The following is a 21,659-nucleotide window of genomic DNA, read 5'->3' as shown; positions in this document are numbered from 1 at the left end:
TTCCCCTCTAAATTATTGCAGCTGATGCCTGTCAGTGCCTTACCTGTGTACCTTGATATGAATACTGTGTCTCTGCAACATTTTAGACGGTACTGTGAAAGCATGTTGCAGTTGAGCTTACTGGCAGGGTATGGAAGACCTAGCTTCTGTGTGGTGGTCAGAATTTCTTTTTATATTTTTTTCTCCTATGTCAAGGTCTGAGCTGAGCTGAACCAAAATGGCAATTTCTAACTTTTTACTGCCTTCCAGCATTACATCTTTGAATCCAACCCTCACAGCAGGCGTTCTTCTTTTCCAGCATAGGATTTGTGTGCAGGCCAGCCATATGGTGTGTGTAATTATTATTTTATAATGGTGTTATTGCTCTCTAGCTGCCCAGTAAACCCAGTGCAGTTTCAGTAAACTATATACATCAGCACAGGAACTTTAGACTTGAATTATTTTCTTCACTTTTATACAATAGTAGGTGCGAAGGAGAAAAAAAGATTCCATTTAATTTATGGAAACTGTATAAAGTTTATAGAGTCTCTACAATCGTCTCAAATGAAAAGGTTGTGGAGAAGAGGGGTTGTACCGAAACTGGGAGGTCCACAAAGCTGGAGAAGAATAACAGTTAAAGGCACAAATCAGTAAATACCTGTGCTGAACTTTTCCCATTAACTCTACCGGCGAGCACATGGACTGCATTAGGGGTCTGTCTGCCTTAGTGATTTTATAAACACATTTCCTCTCCTTTCCTCTTCCCCATCCAGTTACTATTGCTTTAGACTACAACAGAATCAAACAGTGTCCATTCTGGGGTCGTTGTTCTCCCTGGTAAGAGTCTGTTTGCTGGAGAAACGTTCACTGATTAGTGTCAGAAGCCTGTGTATATATGCCAGTGCTTTCCTGAATGTGCCTGGATTTTTTTTTTTGTGTGTGAGCTTCCGGAAGCAGTAATACCAGCTTGGCTCGCCCATCCTTTCAGGCATATGTGCAACTCTGATTTGCATCGATGGCAGAATTTCTGCAGCAAAATTAGGAGGCAATGTGTGCTCAGTTTTATGGATGATCTGTAAATAAACACAGCTCTCTTTTGCATCCGTATTTACCCTGCAAATGAAGATTGCCAAAGTGACTGATGAAAAATAGGGCCCAAACCCAAGAAGCCAAGCCTCTGATGAAATCAGAAAACATTAATTTTGCTTCTGTGTACCCTTCTGTGTTTCCTCTTTGATTCTGGTCGACATTGGAAGTCTGTGGAGCCAGCCCATTTGATAAGGTCTCCTGTCCTCCCCAAAACCTGGCACTGCCCAGCCGAGTGTTCCTGAGCGTTTCAGGCAAGCTTTAGAAAGAGGTGCCTCGTTGCCTGCCGCTAGCTCCTGTGCCCGTTCTGCCTTCCCCTTTGCACCAACACATGTATTTGAACAAGAAGAAGTGTATCTGGGAACAGATCTGGCTTAACAGTAACCTCCACCCACCCTCAAAAGTTAATTTTAACAGATCGATTGTGGAAGTTACACCCTAGGTGACACATAGCACTTCTGCTCCGCAGCCGTGGATGTGTGAGTGCATGGAAAGCCAGTTCTGGGGTTGAGGTGCTGAAGGAAGTGAAGCCCAAGAAAGATGTGACACGTCTCTTAGTTTATTGTACTCTGAGATTTGTAGGTGGTAAATGCTGTGGGTTTTTTACAGATATTCTGGAACCCTAATGTAATTTACAGTTTCATTTGTAGAGAGCTGTTTCAAATCTGTGCACATTCTTCTAAGATATTTTAAAAGAAAAGCCAACAGCAATAATAAGTTTGGCATTTTCCATGTTTTCTAAAGCACTTAAGGGGTAATGACTTTTTTTAACCCATCTTACATAAAATCAGGTTTTACAGGAATAAGAGGACTTAAAAGGCCTGAATGGCTGTCAGTGACAGATGTAATTCATGCTGAAAGCTCTATTCCAATACATTAAAATAAGGAAAACAATTCTACATATGATTAGAGGCTGCTGACCCTTCAGTTAAAATGATCAAAAAGAACAATATTAAAATTTGATTTACGGAAGCTACTACTTAGCCTATAATTAGTCTGACCAATAAAACCAAACCAGACTTCTACAGAATGTGATTTCCTAGTAGATAGGTTAGCTATTTTTGTAGGGCTGAAGAAACACAAAATGGTTTTAAAATATATTTTATATGCTCTATGAGTAAATTGAAATACAGCATATAACTAGTTTTAATGGTTTTTGTTCATAAATTGCCAGATTTCCTTAATTCAAGTGAAATTTGAGAACCAGTTGAGAATAATTGTCTCAAAAATGAAATATTACTTTGTCAGTCTACTTCATTTATATTAAATATATGGTTTACTTTTTTATATTAGAAGGTAAATGGAAGTTGGTCAGTAATATGATTCCCCTTACACTTTGGCTGTAATTCACTATGGAAATGGGTTCAGGAAATGGCAGATGTGATTAAAAACTCTTCAGCTGGCCCAAGAGCTGTTTGTACAGCACCTAGCATACAGCACTTCTGGCAAGGAACAAGCACTCCTCATCTTACTGCAATATAAATAAAATGATTCTTCAAAGTAGGTACCTGGAATTTTGATTTTAAATGGACTAGATAGGAGATTGGGAAGATGAGATTTGATGAAGCTTTTCCATTCATAAGAATGAAGACAAAATTGTTATGTTGGCTAATGCGGTCCTGTTTCCTTGTGCATGCAAGTAAGTACATTGGAATCCACGCTAGCCCAATTTGCAGGAGGGTGTCAGGAATAATCCTATAAATTGACATAGAAGGGTCAAGCTGCCTGCTCAGAGCCTAACATCACTGGAGAGCTGTGCACAACACATAAATGTTCACCTCTCAAAAGCTACGTTGAAGGTTGCAAAACTAAGAGAGACTTCTTCGTACGTCCTTTAGAATGCATCTACGAGTGTATAGCTGATGTCTGGGCAAAGAAATTGAATAAAACACCGTAGCTCAACCTTCTGCCTCCTGGTTGGAATATATTTGTTTTATTCATAGGGCTCTCGGGAATTCTGACTTTTTTGTGCATCAGTTTTTGAAATTTCCTACCAGCTTTCCCTCTTCTGGAAACTTAGGTGCTGTTTTTTGTTTCTGATATTTCTAGTGGAACGGGAAAATGTACAGAAGAGGACCTTTACCAGATGGATAAACCTACATTTGGGAAAGGTAAGACTGACAAACAGTAGTGATATTGAGATACAAGGACACAACCATAGACAGACTGCAGTTAATTCATTTTAAAGTAGTTAAAATTTGGAAACAAAGTTGACTTCTGTTCGTATGGGGAAGTTCAGAGGAGAATGAGGGGAAGGTAAAAGCAAGTTTCTGGGTAAATGAAAATTGCTTTTCAGGCACAATGAATGCTTGGCTGGCTTTAGCTCATCTCAGGTGCATTTAAGCCTTTAATGCTACTGACTGTTATCATGAAGCTAGAATTTTCCCACAGAATGTACCCACATAAAATCAAGTGTGGTTTAGGCTGCTCTGAGGTGATGATGACTGTATTCTTCCCTGGACTGGAAGTTCGAACATCTGAGGCATCATGGCCAAAGACAGATGTTCTTCAGAACCTAGCTTCCTCCCACATCTGCAGATGTGAAGCGTTAATTCCTTGTCAGTCATGTTTGGGGGGGGCTATATGATGGGATCTTTACGTATCCACTTATGTTAGAGAACTAATTTTTGGACATTACTTCATATTTTTAAGATGCAATTGTTTCTTAATCACACCGTAATTTGGCTATTAAACGTAATTTACTGTTCTTTTTGATAGTAGATAAGTACTAACTCTCCTGAGCAGTCTGCCATCCAGAGAATGATTTTCCTGCTGTTGGGGATGAAAGGAGAAAAAAATTCTTAGTATTACTGAGACAGCAGCAATGCTTAGTGCAGGATCAAGGAATGAGACCAGCTTCCTAACCTAGACCAACAGTCCTAACTTGGACTGGAGTTTGGTCTTCACAGTGCTTTTAGTATCCGTGGCTAAATTTCATAGAGTACAGATTGGGACTAAGTTTGTGCTACAAGCTGACTCTCAGTCTAGCTCCTGTAGCTCTTGGAAAGTGATTGCATTTCAGACATAGTAAAGCAAAGGGGTTTTAGAAGAAAGGCATCACATATATAGTTGCTTAAGTCCACTCCCCTGCAGTGAGTGTTGCTGAAGGAATAAAGGGATCCTCTTAAATCTCACTGGAAAATCAGAATAAGGCTAGTTGGAAATGTTTTGACGAGCAATTGCTCCCAAAGGTCTCTCAGAACGACGACAGTGTTACGAGATTCCTTCGTGAATCAGGCTCTAGGGCTTTAAACTAACTGCAATTTTGGAAGTTGTCAAAAAGGCTTGTCAAATATATGACTGTGGAGAAGGTCTTTGATTTACAGAAGGGATTAGATCATGAAAAAGGCTGTAGGGTGCTGTTAATTCTGCTGTGCCAAGCATATGAAGTCTTAGAAACTTTGTGGGCAGGTGAACTGTTTTCTCTGGAGTTCATACAAATTTTTTTCCTCTCTGATTCAACAAAGAAAAATGCTTTTCTGAAGAAAGGGCAAAAGCCTGCTGCTATATTAATGTTTTCCCTGGAAGTGGCATAATAAACATATCTCTGTAAATAACGAGAGCTTCGCTAAAGCTCCCTCTAATTACAGGTCATTTCCCCACGATACCCACCGAGAAAGGTGGCTTCTGCCTTTATCCTCCAAGAAGCACTTCTTGCAGAGTGGCTTCATTCTTTTAAGGGCAGCAGTGAAGTCTTCTTCTTGTACTTCTTCAGGAAACTTACGGTGCGGTGTGTCCCCTTTTGGAGCAGACCATACCATTTGGGTCATCTTTTGAGAGGAGCTGGCTCTGCTGGTCATGGGATAGTCGGGAGTAGTCTGCATCCTCTGAGTTCTGGTGGTTCTTGTCTTACGTAATGAAAGAATAAAAAAGGTTTGGGTTTGAGGCTTTCAGATAGGTTATTTAATCTTGAAATGAACAATACTTTTCTTTCTTTCAGTATGGAGCATTGTTTAGTACTTTTGGCTGATTAAAGACTAGCAACAAAAATGTATGGCCCCAGTTTGCCAGAAGCAGTGCTTAATCGAACAGTAGTGCATTGCCCAACCAAAGATAAAAAGATGTGGCTCTTTAGGGACGCATGAGTGAGTGACACCTGAACAGAGCATAATTGCTGCAGCTGAGAGTACCCCTAAGGGCTGAGCGGGCTTGGCCGTGTGCCTCAGCGCGCACGTCATCAGACACCTCGGTGAAGTGAGGAGATGGTTCCCTTTGGAGGAGTTTGCTGAGAAGAGAGAGACGCAATACAAGACGTTGCTATTTAAAGTACTTAGACAATACTGGGAAACAGGACGGCACCACCAGAAACCTTACAGAGGAGACAGGACCTTGGGCTGGCTGGATCTCGGGTTTATTTTGGGCATAAAGTGGGATTCGCTTCTGCTGGACTTGTCTTAGTCTGAGGGATCAGCACCCAACCCTTGGGTGGTTGCTTCCTAGGCAGAGTATTTAAGGTGAGATTCTGTTATGGGAAATACGGCATAAGTCCTTGTCTGATCTCAATTACATGGGTACTATATCTCAGTTTTAATTCAGACATTCTTAGGACAGAATTGCCACTGATGTGAAGAAAAGTCAGCCCTTTCTTCTGGCAGGCTAAGATTTATTTCTAGTATCTCTGTCTTGTAAAATTCTCCTTCTTACTCTCTGAAATCATGGTGATGTACCAAGCAGTGCTGCTTTAGAAGCTACCTGGTTTCTTTTCTTCACAGTGCAAGCCTCCTCTGAAAGTGAAGGACTTGTTTATTGATATACAAGATGGCAAAATCTTGATGGCGCTCCTGGAAGTCCTGTCAGGACAAAAGCTGGTATGTATACAAGAGGGAGAAACCTCCGCAGGTATGGAGCTCTGTATGTTACAAACAACAATGTATGGACATCCAAGGAATAAGGGTGAATTTGGTCCCGTGTCTTGGGTATAGTAATAAGCATTTCAGCAACTTCATTGTAATTTCCTTATATTACAGGCTGGTGTCCTGAGTTGTAACTTAGATTTCAAGGAAATATATAGCTATTGTGCAAATGGTGTGGGATCAGTGTAAACATTCCTACCCCTCCGGTTTTTAAGGCTTTAATACCTTAAAGCTCTCATATTCTGTTTGGAGATGACCCAAGTCACATTACCAAGAAAAGATATCTTTGCTGTATTATTTTTTAATCCATAAAGTCTGTTTCTATTTTATCTAAGATCATTATGACACTTAATAGGTCTGCTGATGCTTGGTGTAGTCGTGAGTTTAGTTCTGGTATCCTGGCTCAGGTTTCATTAGTCTTACTGATATGGTCTAAATCAGAAGGGCAAAGTTTCACTTATCAGAATCTTTTTCTCCCCTCCTTTCTTTGAAAGAGCTGTATAAAGTTCCACATACCAGAAATGGAAACACCCAGTGCAAATATAAATGACCAGTTACAGGTGACTTTAATGTTTTCTTTCTACATCAGTCTCGTCAGCAAGTATTCTCTTCTGTGTGAGCATCACACTTGGGTATGAGGAGAGATCTGTTCTGCAGCGGTCTCACCAGTGCAAGTACACTTGCAATCACCTGGTGATGCTCTGTAGTGACTGAACCACCTGCACACTGCAGCAGGAATGGCCACTGTGGTCACACATTCACAACTGCCTGTTTTTAATACTCTTGCAGTTTTGGGGAGCTGTAGCAGAAGCAGCAGTGCCTCTGTGTGCATTCACACAGATTGCATTGAGAGCCAGGCTGGAAAGGAATTGAAGGGGGAAACACATCACGGTAAACCCTAGGCTGTGCCCCGGGAGGTCAGGGAGAAGGGCAAGGAAGGAGGTAAGGTCAGCTGGCCAGACTTGCTGTGCTGGCAGTGAGGTGTTCCTGCGCACGGGATAAAAACAGTGTGCCAAAGCGGAATTGCAGGGAGACAGGCATGCCACAAATCTGTTTCATGTCTGCCAAAATGAAGGCTTCTGCACCCCACCTGCCTGTGCCTGCTATGAAAACTGCTCACACTTCCTAATTAGGATCATTTAATTTATTTCAAGAAAAAAAAATCTATTATTCCAAATTCTCAGGTAAATTTGATCCTGTGACTGAACGTCTTGGGGAGTGATTACATAAATAATCAACGTGGCAGGTCCAAGAGAGTGATAACATCTGGAGAGCAGGAAAGCTGGTTGCTAACCCTGTTTTGCTACAGCAAGGGCAGATCACGTAGTTGAAGCACTTCACTGATCAGAAAAGATGGCAATAATTTTATACACGTATATTTCCTTAGCTGTATTTTGCCTCTGTATCTGTAGGCTTTTTAAGCTTTATATGACTTGGTGAGTAATTCCACCATTTTTAAAGTCAGCATGGCTCTTATTTTTTCTAGATGCACGAATACAAATCTTCAACCCATCGCATTTTTCGTTTGAACAACATAGCCAAAGCACTTAAGTTTCTGGAGGACAGTAATGTAAGTATTTCCAAAGGCTGGTCTTAATATCTCCTCCTGATGTATGTTGCAAATTGTAATTGTTGTTATTGTAACCAGTCTGATGCGCTGCATGTACGTAAGAGGAACGCTCTACTTAAAGGCTCTGTGACTTACCTTAGCAGCAAGGCTGAAAAGCCACATAGAAATGCACAACGAGAACACCTACAGAGTCTAAAACAAGGATTATTTGTTCATTTTATAATGTAAAAGTTCAGCAGGATTAAAGGATCAGGAGCCCAATATTAAAAGAAAATAAAAAGAAATGCAAGTAATCTTTATGAACTGGGTCTTAGTGGCATTACTTCAGTTATGCTGAAGGTAGATGACTCCTTCCTTTCATCAGAAATACTTTCAGTATTAAAAATCATGTATTTATCTAGTAAACTGGTGCAGCAGCTGATCATGAGTCAAAGGCAAGAGAAAATTAAATCTGGGAACACGACATAGATCTGGGAACATGACATAAATGCGTAATTCCAGGAATCAAAACCTTGTAAGGATGTAACTTCCCTGATAGTCAGCGTGGCACTACTGCAACATCACTTCCTAAACTTGTCAGTGACCAAGCAAGATCAGACCCTGTAGCTTGAAGTGATTCAATCCTTTTTTTCTTTTTTGATTTCTCCCATTAGGGCTTTATTCCAAAGCCCTATGGATGTGGCCTGTGTCTTGAAAACACTCTGCTCTTGAAAAGTGTTGAGAAGTAATGCTGTCAAGAGAAGTCCCAGCCATATCACAACTCATATGCCTGGTATACGCAGATCTTTCAGAAAGAGAAAACTAATATTGGACTATGTCCCATAAACGACTGCAGCATTCTTGCTGTACTGAAAGATCTTTTTATCTAGTATCTGAAATAAAGTTTTGCAACTTCTCCACTATACTGCCTGGGAAGAAGATGTAATTGATGATCGTATTGACTCCAGGGTGCAAGTACTCCATAGGGTTTAAACTTTACGGGCGAGGAGGGATCTGGTGTGCGCGTAGGGGCAAAACCCTGCCTTGCATGGAATGCCACAACAGCAACTGATGTCGCTGTGCTGCTTCCCTGCAACGAGCTTAGCTCTTGCTCCAGAGGTCCTGCAGCAGTGCTCGTCACGCAGGAGAGTCCCTGCCACCCCAGCGCAGGAATGGGTGCGATGTGAGCCCTTAGTGGGTCCCTTACAACCCGGCAGATGTGGGAGGTTTAACCTCCTTTGCCTTTTTCCCCAGGAGAGGATGTGAAAGGTCAAGAAGTTGTCCAGTAACTTCCAGGTGTTCCAGTGTCCTTTTGGAAAGTCCACCAGTAGGGGCTGCTCTGGCCCTAAATGTGTGTGTCTACATGCCCTGCTATAGAACTACTAAAAAATATTTTAGAAGTTCTCAGATTTCTTAACAGTTTCCCACTTGATGCTTTCTGCCCAAAGCCAGCTAAGGCCCACTGGCAGATGAGATTTTTTTCTCTCTGTTGATATCAATGCATTGCAGAGCTGCAGCTGAAGCATGTCTGGTTGCCAGGACCTTGCTAGGGGACAACATAGAAACTCAGTGAGCAAGGCCAGACAGGAGGAGCCTTGGACACAGGTGGCCTTTTAATTAGTGGTGCTAAAACACCTACTTTTCTATGGATTTCTTGTTCACTTGAGAGTAGGCAGCCAGTATCTTATAGCTGGATGTCTCTACTGGGCTGGGTGACAAACATAAGCAGCAGTAAGAGGACAGAGCTGACACTGAGAGCAGTCTAATGTTAAATGCCGCTTGCTCCCCATTTTGGAGAAACTGCTATTAAAATGTACTAGGTCTTAAAGGTTTTCCCGTGCCAAGTACCTTGGGGCTAGCAAGAAATCTAAGCCTTGAAATATGACAGCTAGAGATGTCTTCTTGCTAAGGTAAAAACTGTTGTGCGAACCACTAGATAAAAAGTTATTTTCCTTTCCTTTTTTCAGTTTAACCAAACCAGTTAGTAAAGGGTGGTGATGAAAGTGCTGGCAAAATGCCTTGGCTGCCAAGAGCTTCAGGGTTAGATATTAAACCACAGTGGGTGGAACCCGTCAGCGTACGCTTCTGTGGAACTGGGGCAGCAGGGTAGAGTGCTGCTAAGTGATTCATCGTGTACAGGATTTCTAAGTGATAAATGGGCTGTATGCTGGGCTTTAACTCAGTCTGGGTGCCATGTGCAGTACTGACAGCTTCCTTGCTTCCTCCCTCCTCCATGACCTTTGCCAAAACCAAGACTGTGTTGCCTAAGAGAAAAACATCCTGGCGTTATCAGGTGGAAGAAACCTTAGTGTGGGAAAGTTGAGTTTGCTTGGATTAGGCAACTCTATCCTTTGCTAACTGATTTAATCAGAACTCCGTGACAAGCTGTGTAAGGTGAGATAAGCAAGGAGAAAGGAGATGCATAGCAAAACAGAAGTAAGCAGATCTTATTAGGATTTTAATTTTTGTAAGACAAGTGACTCTACTTTTTAAGAATAAGATCCACTGGAGGGGGCACCATCTTGTTCCATTTTTGTATGGAGGTAACACATTTGTAGTCCTCAGGATGCAGAATTGGGCTCACTTCTGTTCTGCAGACTATGCTGGGGGCTTGAGATAAAAGTTCAATGAGCAGGGTGGTTGTGATCAGGGCAAATTATCATTAACACAAGATTTCAGTCTTGCTTTTTGGCTGGGCAGTCAGTGGCACCAGTGTTCTGGACATATCCAGTAGTCTCACTTCTTTTTTTGCATTTACCTTGCTTCTTTGAATTCGGCTCTGAATTTATGATGTCTTCTACAGGTAAAGCTTGTTAGCATTGATGCAGCAGAAATAGCAGATGGAAATTCCTCTCTGGTACTTGGACTAATATGGAATATAATCTTGTTTTTTCAGGTAATAAAACTTGAATACTTTAATCATAAGTGAACAACCTTCATGGTATCAATCTATTCCAGCTAAATACTGATTTTTAAATTGATTTTTAATCCTAAAGAACATGATTAAGCATGCTAAACCTGGGCTTTTCCCTCTTTTATACATTAATTTTATACCTGCAGCTGCTTTCATTTTACTTCATTGGACCTATTTTGGTGTAAATAGGAGACAATTTAAGCCCTCGTTTGACTTGGACCAGAATTAGAGCTTCAGATTACTACTTCCCCTTCTCTCCTGTGCCTTCTCAGGGTTCTGCTCCAAATTCCCTGGATCTGAACCAATGTCTCGGGTTTGGTTCCAGGTCACAGTTTATTTTCAATAACCTTTTCTGGATTTGGTCCAATGTGGTGGGAAATTCCATGTAGAATCACTGATCTCCAGAGACTTACTCAACATGGCAAAAATTTGCAACTGATGTAGAAGGCCAAATGAAAGATCCTGAAGGGCCTGGAACTGATAAAACTGATTTGAGCCTGAAAATTGACTTAGCCCCAGGCTTAGATTAAAACTGCTCCCTAATCTACATGTATTTTGAAAATGTCCTTCTAGACAATACCAAATTCTAATGAACAGAGAGAAATGGAGGGAGGGTTTCTGCAACTCTCCTAAGACTGTGAGGCTCTTTCATTCTCTTGGCCTCATTTCTAAAATAGCTACAGGTTTAAAAAATAATCTCAAAGTTGCACTGGGGTTTCTCTCCCTGGCTGAGCTCCTCGAGCTGAACAGTGGTGCACAGCACCAGTTTGGCCAGACGGACTCGCGGGCAGAGATGGTGCGACCAGAATCTGTCACCCTGGCAGCAGAGGGCATGGGGGACCTAAAAGCAGCAGAGTGGGTAGTTGGGATCAACGCCGACCAAGGACAGGAGTGCTAGTGCAGGTCACCATTTCTTGACTAAAAATATTTCGCTCAAGTGAGTCCTGTGACGAGAAAGAATGATTTCAGTTAAACTAACTTTTCTTTCAAGGGCATGTTTCTTTGTTTTTTGTTTAATACAAATTTGCTGGGTTCAGCCTTAACTGATACCTTGCCCTGCTTCCTGGGGTTGCCAGCTGGGCTGGTGCTGGCTGTCATGCCTGTGCAATACAAGTTGAGAGTTAAAATGGACAGGCCTATAATTACCTCTTAAAACCCAGTTATGGTGCTGTTATCTTTAAAGTTTGCATGAAAACAAGCGCTGAGTTCTCTGTGCAGCTGGTGTTAAACCACAGCGCTGTGTGTTTTGCCTTTTTTTACAGATTAAGGAGCTGACAGGCAACCTCAACAGGAACTCCTCCTCCTCCAGCCTGTCCTCCGGGCCCAGTGGTCCCGAGTCAGACACGTCCCACCCCAACACTCCCAGCGTGGAGAGAAACGTGTCCATTACAGTGAAGGATCAGCGGAAAGCCATCAGAGCCCTTTTAATCTGGGTTCAGAGGAAAACCAGAAAGTAAGCTAACAAACCCTCGTGGAAAAACGTGTTTTGCCGCCTGCACTTTTGAAGCTGAGACTTTTTTCTCTCCCATGCTCCGTGTGTGCACTACCATGCGCTGGGGCTTCTTCTGCTTTCGAAGTTTGCAGGCGCGCGGTCTCTGCAGGGGGGTATGTCGCTACAGCCGCGTGTCCACAGCAGCCGTCTGGCCTTGAAGCCATGTGTGTTGCTGGCTTCATGATTTGAGCGTTAAATGTTAACCTGCACTGATCTGCTCGTTGCTGTTTAAAACAGGATCGTTCCCTCCTCCCTCTACCCCCTGGCTTTTGTGCAGTCTATTTGATATCTTTTGCTAATTAAGGGGTAGGCATAAACTAGGGGTGAACTGAAAAAATAAATGTATTGAAAGACTTCAGGAGCAGTCTCTCAAATTAAGCAGCAGCCCTGAGGGAGCTTCTCTGTGTGCTGCAGAGTGCCTTCAAGGACAGAGCCTGTCTTAGAATCCCACTTTCCTCAGAATTAAAGAGGGGAAGGGGGTGAATCTGAGATCGCTTCTCATGAACTTGTAATATTTGGGTCCGTTTCCCTTGCTCAACACATCTCTCTCCTCTTTTCTAAAAAAGCAGTTCTTTCACCAAAGCATTCTGTCTAGTAATGCTTTAACTTGGCAGAGTTACTGTCAGGTTAAAAAACTTTAGTGTAAGACGTCTAGTGCACGTGTAAATGCTTGGAGCGTATTTAACATATACTGTTATCTCAAGCGATGACTGCCAGAGAGTTTTAAAGAGGGCATGGGTCAAACTTACTTATACAAGTTGGATAGCTGAGTATTTGACATTTTTGTCTGCTGGTGGATTTATATGTCCAAATCTGCCTGTGAACACAAATGTTCTGTGTCTAGTGTTGAAGATAAAAGTTTACAATTTAAATACTTGGTCCCGTGGGCCACATCATCCCTTGGTTACTTCCAGTGAAGCTAAGGGTGCTTGTTGTGTAGATAAAGTTGTCCCTCTGAGATCCGTAGTTCACTGCTGCCAGTGCAGACTATAGAGGAAGCACAGTTTTAGTCCCAAAATAATGCTGATAATGTCATTAACAGGGAGACGGTACAAGGAAAGCAAGGACCAGAGAAGTAAAGGCCATAGACTTTTCAGTCCAGTCAAAGAGTTCAAACTGAAAACATCTAATAGGAGAAAATTGTTCTTGCAACTGCACTATTAAAAACATAACAGCATCATTATAATCCTGTTATCCAATGACCTGTGCAGAATTTTCTACTCTGGGGCTGTATTTCATTGCAAGTTAGATGGTTGCTTTTTCCTCCAAAACTTTGGGCATCTAACACACTTGTGGTTTATACATATACTGACACCATTTGCATTTGGCAAAGCACAATTTTCTGCTATAGAAGGCCAAGTACACAGGAATGTGAATCATTTATGCTTATGTTTTTAAATACTTAAGTGTTGGCAGTCTTCCCAAGCTATGGCATTAAAATGCTGGAGAGCAACAGAAACAGGAATCACAGAGACATTTGGTTTTGTGAATGTTAAATGTGGTTGCTGAGTTCTTGAGGGCTTTGTTTTTACTAACTACTTCCTACAAGCAGGTTGGTGTCAGCTGTTAGCCACACCGATCCAGTTTGTGAATCCTTGTGTTTTGTGGACGTATTTTGTGCATTTCAAAATCCAAAAAGATCTCAAATGTGACGAATGCAACTCAGCAACCTTACTTTTAACTTTCAGGAGTCTTTGAAAATGATGATGCCTTTACTTTGGATTTTTTACCGCAACCACCCATGTAAACTGTATGTAATTCTGTTCAGGTACGGTGTTGCAGTTCAGGACTTTGCCAGCAGTTGGAGGAGTGGCCTTGCTTTCTTAGCGATCATAAAAGCAATAGACTCTACTTTGGTAGACATGAAACAAGCACTGGAGAAATCGGCTCGAGAAAACCTGGAGGATGCTTTCAGCATAGCACAAAATAAGCTGGGTGTTCCTCGGCTCCTAGAACCAGAAGGTAAAACGCCTACATAAACTTTGTTGGGTGACATTCAAACTATAATGAATTCATGAATATTGCAATGTGATACCTACCAAAAACCTCCCAGTGATTAGGTTGTTGATGTGATCAGTGTGTTGGGCTGATTGATAAGAAAAATAAAGATGAATTGGTCACTGGCTTGTAGTCATATGCTTCCAGTCATATTTGTAAGCTCCTTGGGGGCAGAGATCTTACCACAGTTGTAGCTGTGTACGCTGGTCCTGGTTAATGTTTAGATGCTATGTGACATCTGCATTACTAGCAGGCATTAATCACCACCCTGTTGTGCTGGGAGGTGTCTCAATGCATTAGCACCATTTTGTAATGCCTACAGTCTGCAGAGACTAAATGTCAAGCCAGGATGAAGCGTGTGAGTCTGCTGTACCAGGAAAATGGGTAGATACCTATTCAAGTATATTTGCATCTCCCAGTTTTTCCTTTACAATGCATATATACACGCACATACATATATTTATATATGTAAATATAAGCATATATGTGTGTATATAAATATATGTATATAAATAGAGCTGCTTCTTGCAGTCTTTTTTACTGACCTCTACTAGACAGGTATTAGGCCTTGATTTTATGATTGAAAGCACAGATTGGTTATTTGTGCTTTCATGGGTCACCTGTTAGAAGACTGGGCCATCCTGCTAAAAATAAACCTCTGTGCTGTCACTCAACAAGATCACTGTCTAATGGCAGTATGAAGGTGGATGAAAAGGGACCCTGATCAGGGTTCAGTATGTGTTTGGAAACAGGAAAAAATTAATGTGAGATGTTGAGAACTCTTTTGAGTACCATCAACAGTGAAAAGGATTCCACCCTCTCCGATCTGTCAGAAAAAGAAAAGCATTTGTAGCTGTTATTTCTCTCATCATAAAGGCAGGATAAATGTCTGATGATCTGTTCCTCTGCAAGAACATTTCAAAGCCGTGTGTGCTCAAGCCCCTTGTGTCTGTCTCCGCAGATATCATGGTGGAATCACCCGATGAACAGTCAATTGTGACATATGTGGCGCAATTTCTGGAACACTTCCCAGAGCTGGAAGGGGTATGTGTTTACTCCTACGTCACATTGTTTTTTTAATTTGCTTTGGAATACTTAATAAAGTCAGATATTGCTGTGTTTATCTTCTAGGTTTCTTTCTAAACTATTTAAAATAAACCACAAACTCAGTTTTAATTTTTCACATTTTTGTTAAATCCAGTCAAATGGGCTTTCATTGGCAATTGCTAAAATGCTTTAGGTAGAATTGTGCTTTTAAAAATTTGCATCCAATTATAACTTTCAGAGGTTAGAACTGGTTACATAGGGCTCTACTACGTTGCTGTATTAGTCTCAGAATAAGGCTGAAATTTATTCCTTCATCTGTGATGATTCATTGGACTTTGAATTTCATTTTGACTTCTGTCTTCTCAAGTCAGAGGGCCACAATCAATCTGAATTTAGCAAGTATCAGACAGAAGATACCAGAGGCTGAATCTTGTCAGTGCAGCAGTCAAAAGCGCACATTGTAAGCATGAAATAAACTGCAGCTTAAAGAACCAGGACTTCAATGCAGACTTTATAAAAAATAAAGAATTGAGGAGCAAGCAGGGACTGACAGTGTCAGGGACTGACAAAGGTCTTTTGGAGAAACAGAGGATAAACTTATAGAGGAATTAAGGGATAGGAGACAGAAAACTTGAGGAAAAATGGGAGGTCCTAGAAACTGGAGAAGAGATGTGCATAAGCTGAAAAACTGTTCTGGAGGCTGCTTGTACTTCCAGACAAACCTAGTTCCACATAGTCTTTTTGGTTTGAAAGGGTTCCCAAGGGACTCAGTGTCCCTTGAGTATCTGGGTAAGTTTTTATGCTAGAGTACATGCACATAAATGATGGTTCCTACATGAAAGGCATTTCCTCTCATTTCTTGACTGAATGTTCCAGTTGGTATGTATTTTGTAGCTTATAAAATTGGTGGGCATTGCTAAAGTCACTGGAATTAAAATTATTATAATAATCTAATTATGATTATTAGATTAGCTGAGCATTAAGATTTGTTGGCATTAAGACTTGTGGGCATTTTAATGGACAAAGAAAAAGCCTACTTTTTTTTTTTTAAATACCGTCTGTTGGATGGGAATAATCTAGTATATTAATATATTTCACAGTGGATTTAGTAGACTTGTTAGATTGATTTTATTCCCAGGGTTTGGGATTGTGTCAAAAAGCCAAGTCAGTTGTCTCCACAGGTGCAGCAGGGAGATGAATACATTAACAACGGAGGAGTAGGCTTGTCTGCATGGTAATCTTCCTGTACAAGTGGCTGCTTGACGTTGAGCTTTGTTCAACTCACTTGACTTGCCAAATTGGTTTCCCTACTTTCAAAATAAGTGAGTCATTAATTGGCCATTCACAAGGTAATGAGGTGATGAGCTAGGTAGTTACTCTTTCTCTAGTGTTTGGGAAAAGTAAAATGGTATCTGAGGTATGATTTGTCTTTTAATGGTGTATCATCACTTACAGGAAGACTTTACGGATCCTGACAAGGAGCTTCCAATTGAGTCCACGTACGTCCACATCAAAGACACACCTTCAGAAAAAGAAAGCAAAATCTTGATTTTAAGTGAAAGTGAAGAAAACATGTATACTGTTAATCATGAAAGGAGTCATCCTGCTCCTCCAAAGGTTCATATTCGTGACACACCTGAGAGAATCCCATCAGAAACCATTCCTGAAAAATGTAATGGGAAATTGAGTCAAGTGTTAGGTGATGCACAGGAAACGTCTGAAGAGGAGCCTCAGAGGCCTACCTCACTGAAAATTACAGGATCTGTCAGTTTTGAATCCAGTTCCTCTTGGGAGGTTCTAAGTGATAAATTCATGCCAGGTGAAGGGGGCATATCTGATGATCCACTGAAACAGAACGATGACCTTTCTCCAGCTGTTCTGACAGATCAGAAAAATTCTGTTGACTCTTTTGAAGACTACTCTGAAGAATTAACTAAAGAAACCTCTACTGAATATGACAATGAAACTAAGAGCCTTTCAGCCAATACTTCTTCTTTAAGTCCATTATCCTGGACTTCAGGTATACTTACAGATGAATCTGTAAATAAAGTAGAAGAGAGCAAGCCCCAAACTTCAATTCTTTTACCAGAAGATACCTCAAAACAAGAAGATACGCATAAGTATGTTCTTCATCTTCTAAATGAGGAAATACTGAAAATTCCACAAAATGAACATACAAAGCAATCACCTGTCTTTGAGACAATAGAAACTAACCATTGTTCACTGAATGGTTCTAATCTCAAAAGCCAAAAACTGTCTATACAGCATGAAACATCTGATGACTCTCTCTCAGATGTACCTAAAAATCCAGAGGACCTGGACAGCTGTGATGAAGTTGAGTCTTCAGCTGAAGTGCTACCCAGCTCTTCGAAAGTATCTGTAATACCCCATGATCTCTTTTATTATCCACATTATAATGTTCCCATATCAGCAGTTTTGGACGCTTACCTTGAGCCTTGTATTGAAGGTTATGATACTGGAAATGACAAAGCTTCTTCTGAAACAGTAACGGATGTTTTACATGAGAAGGGCTTACCAGAACAGAACTACAAGGAAGCTGCTCCAGAGCCAGACTTAGGGAATAAGCTAGGTGCCCCTCCATCAGAAATGGATACTGAGAATGGCGAGGAGGAAACAACAGATATTAACAGTCACATGAATTCTTCCGATGAAAAAGAAGTGCCATTACTAGTAGGAGAAGAGTTAGAAATGGAAAAAGATGGTAAAAAGGCCACCAACCATCAAGATTCCACTATTCCACAACATCCTGAGGTATTTTATTTTATTACCAGCATTTCTTTGTGTCTATATGGAGGATTAGCATCTGACCTCAATGGTTTTACTTTGCTTTCATTTTGCAATGCTTTGGAGAAACATGCAAAATGTACTTGGTTTCCTGTCCGGTAACACTGTTTGCCACAAGCCCTCTACTGGAATGAATGGAATTGCAGATCCCTAAGAAGATCTGACATTAAAAGAGAGAATAAACCCTAATACTAACAGTACTGCAAAAATGTTAGTTTTAATTATATTTTAAAGTAGTTTGAGGCTCCTGTATAATCCCTAGGCATAAAAGATTATCACAGAGGGTACTTTTAATAATTTGTAATGAGATGAACAGAAAGTAGTATTGCTGATATAGAAAGGATACAGGTAAAGGTAATTTTTGTCTGAATCCAAATAAGTTTGCCTACAAAAACTTAAACCAGTTTGAGTAGGATAAGTTACGTGGGTAAAATGAAGGCTTGTCTACACTGGAGGAGGAGAAAGAGGGGGGATTTTTGGTAATTATTCTGTGTATTGGATTTAGGTTATTTGCTACTGCATCTCTTCTTGCAGACACTGATTTTGAATCATTTTACACGTTTTCCAGTGTGGTAATTTTAGACAGTGTTTTTCAGGAATGAGTGTCCATTTAATGTTACTCTACATGTTGCTTAGACAAGTTGCTTGGACATGTTTTGGTCCTGACACTTACTAGAGTAATGAAGTCAATTTGCTGTTAGCTTCAAAGACTAATTGGGGATAGATTAAAAAAAGTCTTAGCAGATTACTTCGAAGAGCCATGTCATGTCATGACTTATATAAAAAGAACTGACAACTAATTGTATGTATGTTGAACTGATGATACTTTATAGCTCAATGTATCCAAAATGATTTTCAAGAAATTAATTGCTTTTTATTTTCTTTAGTGAGACTTTCAATCTTGTACTACATTCAATTTAGCATCTGAGTAGGCTACACCACTAAGATATTTAGAAGGGTAGGGAAACAGTCTTGTTTAATGCAAAATGTTTCTTAATTTCAACAGGCCATAGCAGAACATCTAGAGGATTTATCGATAGCCATAAAGAGACCAGAAAAAAGTAGTAATAGGGAGGAAGAAGGGAAAAATATGATCAAAGCAGAAGACTTGCAGATCTCAGAAGCTGCCACTACTGCTCTGTCACAAGATAAAGTGGAAGAAATTGCTGATTGTCAGGAATTTACCAGGTATTTCACATTAACTTTGTCTTAAATACACCTAACTGGTATGAATGCCTGGTCTTTTGAATTGTGCCCTGTCCACTGGATGTTTCTCGTAGACTTGGGACTCATTGGCTTCTTCCTGTGTTTATCTTAAACACGTGGAGTGATTCAGTGCCAATGGGACTTGATTTGACTTTCCTATACAAACTTTGCTACACAAAACCCAACTGGAACCCCAGTGCATTTTGAACATGGCAGTGTTATAACTGTTTTTCCAACAGAAAGAGTGTTTTGTAACGTAGATGAAATAATTCATGTGCATTGTAACACTATGTGGAAGCGTGAGACTGCTTCATTCCAACAGATATTTGTTAGCCTTTTTTTCTGCCTCTGAACAAGTGAACGAGATTGTGGTAGTTGACCTTGGCTGGCCACCAGGTGCCCACCAAGCTACTCTCACTCCCCATTCTCAGCAGGATTGGGGGAGAAAATAAGATGAAAAAATCATGCGTCGAGGTAAAGGCAGTTTAATGAAAAAAAGCAAAGGCCACATGTGGAAGCAAAGCAAAAGGAGACCAAAAAAAACTTATTCTCTACTTCCCATCAGCAGGTGATGTCCAGCCATTCCTGGGAAGTAGGGCTTCAGTAAGTGTAGTGGTTGCTTCCGAAGACAAATAAATGCCTTAATAACGAGAGTGTGTGTGTGTGTGTGTCCCTGCTAGCTGTCTCCTTTCTCTTAGTTTTTATTGCTGAGCACAACATCATACGGTATGGAATATCCCTTTGGTCAGTTTGGGTCAGTTGTCCCAGCCGTGTCCCCTCCCAGCCTCTTGCCTTTGGGGGGGGTTGGAGAGACAGCCTTGGTGCTGTGTGAGCACTGCTCAGCAATAGCCGAAACATTGGTGTGTTGTCAGCACCGTTTTAGCTACAAATACAAAGCACAGCACTACCGGGGCTGCTATAGGGACAGTTAACTGCACCCCAGCCACAGCCAGTACAGAGACACTCAGCTAATTTTGCTCCATTCACTTCTGTTCCCTCTTAGGTTCTAATTTAGTTCTTAGGTAATGTATTTGAGTGGGACATGAACTGTAATTTGTTGATGCTTATCACTATAGCACTCTAATGAATTTGAAAGAGTTTGCTTAGAAAAACCCATTGTCTCCTTCAAGCTTTCTGTTCCCTGCAAGGTCTGTCAATTTTTTATTTATATACACAGCCATAAAACCTGGGGTATACTCTCACTTAAATGTCAATTAAAGGTGCAAAAACCCTATCGGATACCATTTTTCAGAAAAGATTCCAATTTGAGCATATGGATTTTTTATCGTGGGTCAGATTTTCCCAAAGCTATTCTTTATAATGTTACTGATAAATTCAAGTCCATATTCTAATACATGCAACATGTTCTAATACATTGTGGTTCTGCATAGCTTAAAACTAGCAGTGGCTCTCTTTGAAGTCAAAACAAAACTTAGCTTTATAAATTTAAAAACTTTGCTTTTACATACATTTCAGAACCAGTGACAGTGATTCCAACATTTATCTCCGAAAAAGATTGCCTAATACTTCTGAGGAGGTAAGTACATGGAAATTTACCTGTCGCCGTTTCTCTGTTTCTCTTAAACTCCAAAAGTTCACATACTGTAAAAGGGTCTACTCTATATATAAATCTCTGTGATAATGCAAAAGCGCTGTGACTTCTAATAACTTTAGTGCCAAAACCAGGCATAGTTGAACAGGTTTACTGAACTCTCCTAAATATATGGAACTGAACCTTGATCAAACCCACAAAGGAGTACCTAATACTACAATTAAATCTATTATAACTTTGAGGCTTACTTCATCATAACTGTATAGCTGTAGCATTTCGCTTCTTTGAAGCTGCCTTTATTTGCTGCTCCAGTTTCTTTTAGTTTGTGCATTCTCTGTATGTATGTTGGTGTCCTGGTGACAGCCCTGCAAAAATGCTGGGTGTCTCTTGAAGTGCACTTTTTATGAAGGATTGGGCTCTTTCCCTCTCCTTCGTAGTAGTGGTGTATTATATTATCTCAAAAACAGCAGCTAACCCTAAAAGAATTCTGGTTGTAAAGTGAAACTGCATCCTTAATGGCAGATGAAATTCATATTGGTTTCCTGAGAGCACACTATACAGCTGAGCTCTGATTTTTATTTTTTAAGTCAGAAGGAAGGGACAGCACCAGCAATCTGAGCACACTGAGCAAGGATAGATATATGGCTCTTTTCAGCACAAAATAAAATTCTGACCGTCTTGGAGTTTTAAAGAAATGCTGCCACCAACGTGAAATGAAGCTGAGCTTTCACACAGATGCTTTAGTTTTGCGATGCTGTCGGAGCTACTAGAAATATATATCCATGAGGGAAGCTTTATTCAACTGAATGAAAGCAGTTGAAAGCAAAAAAATCTTTTTTCACAATTTTTTTCCTTTTCTGTGTACGTACCAGACTGCAGTGGTGGATGTGCTGGCAGGGAATAAATTTCTAAGCACACTTTCATTTTATTTGAGCAAACTTTAGACATACTCTGCATAAAATACACACACAATTACCATCTTTGTGAGATGCTGAATTTTATTTTTTTTATATATAATCTATTCCTGGTTTGTTTAAGGAAATCTATGGTGTAAACGAGCAGAAGATGACAGATATGGGTGAAAATCCGTTTATCATCAGGTGAGTTGTTCTTATTCAGACAAAGCCTTTTGCAAGAAATCCATAACTCCTAGGTACTTCTAGCAAAGTTACAAAGGG

The 21,659-nt window shown here is 40.6% G+C and overlaps 1 protein-coding gene across 1 annotated transcript in view; it reads left to right on the top strand.

Moving 5' to 3' along the window:
* CLMN (calmin) overlaps positions 1-21,659 on the top strand; it is a 73,504-nt gene that overhangs the window by 49,549 nt on the left and 2,296 nt on the right. The window contains exons 2-12 of the mRNA XM_075501542.1: positions 3,115-3,176; positions 5,778-5,873; positions 7,405-7,488; positions 10,271-10,363; positions 11,644-11,834; positions 13,642-13,835; positions 14,833-14,915; positions 16,374-17,690; positions 18,730-18,911; positions 20,406-20,466; positions 21,520-21,581. Of these exons, the coding sequence (XP_075357657.1) occupies positions 3,115-3,176; positions 5,778-5,873; positions 7,405-7,488; positions 10,271-10,363; positions 11,644-11,834; positions 13,642-13,835; positions 14,833-14,915; positions 16,374-17,690; positions 18,730-18,911; positions 20,406-20,466; positions 21,520-21,581 (2,425 nt within the window). The remainder of the gene's footprint in view (positions 1-3,114; positions 3,177-5,777; positions 5,874-7,404; positions 7,489-10,270; positions 10,364-11,643; positions 11,835-13,641; positions 13,836-14,832; positions 14,916-16,373; positions 17,691-18,729; positions 18,912-20,405; positions 20,467-21,519; positions 21,582-21,659) is intronic.

The sequence above is a fragment of the Mycteria americana genome, chromosome 5 (assembly GCF_035582795.1).
Source record: "Mycteria americana isolate JAX WOST 10 ecotype Jacksonville Zoo and Gardens chromosome 5, USCA_MyAme_1.0, whole genome shotgun sequence".
Classification (NCBI taxonomy): domain Eukaryota; kingdom Metazoa; phylum Chordata; class Aves; order Ciconiiformes; family Ciconiidae; genus Mycteria; species Mycteria americana.
Note: the sequence above shows the minus strand (reverse complement) of the source record. Positions and strands in the feature narration are given on the sequence as shown.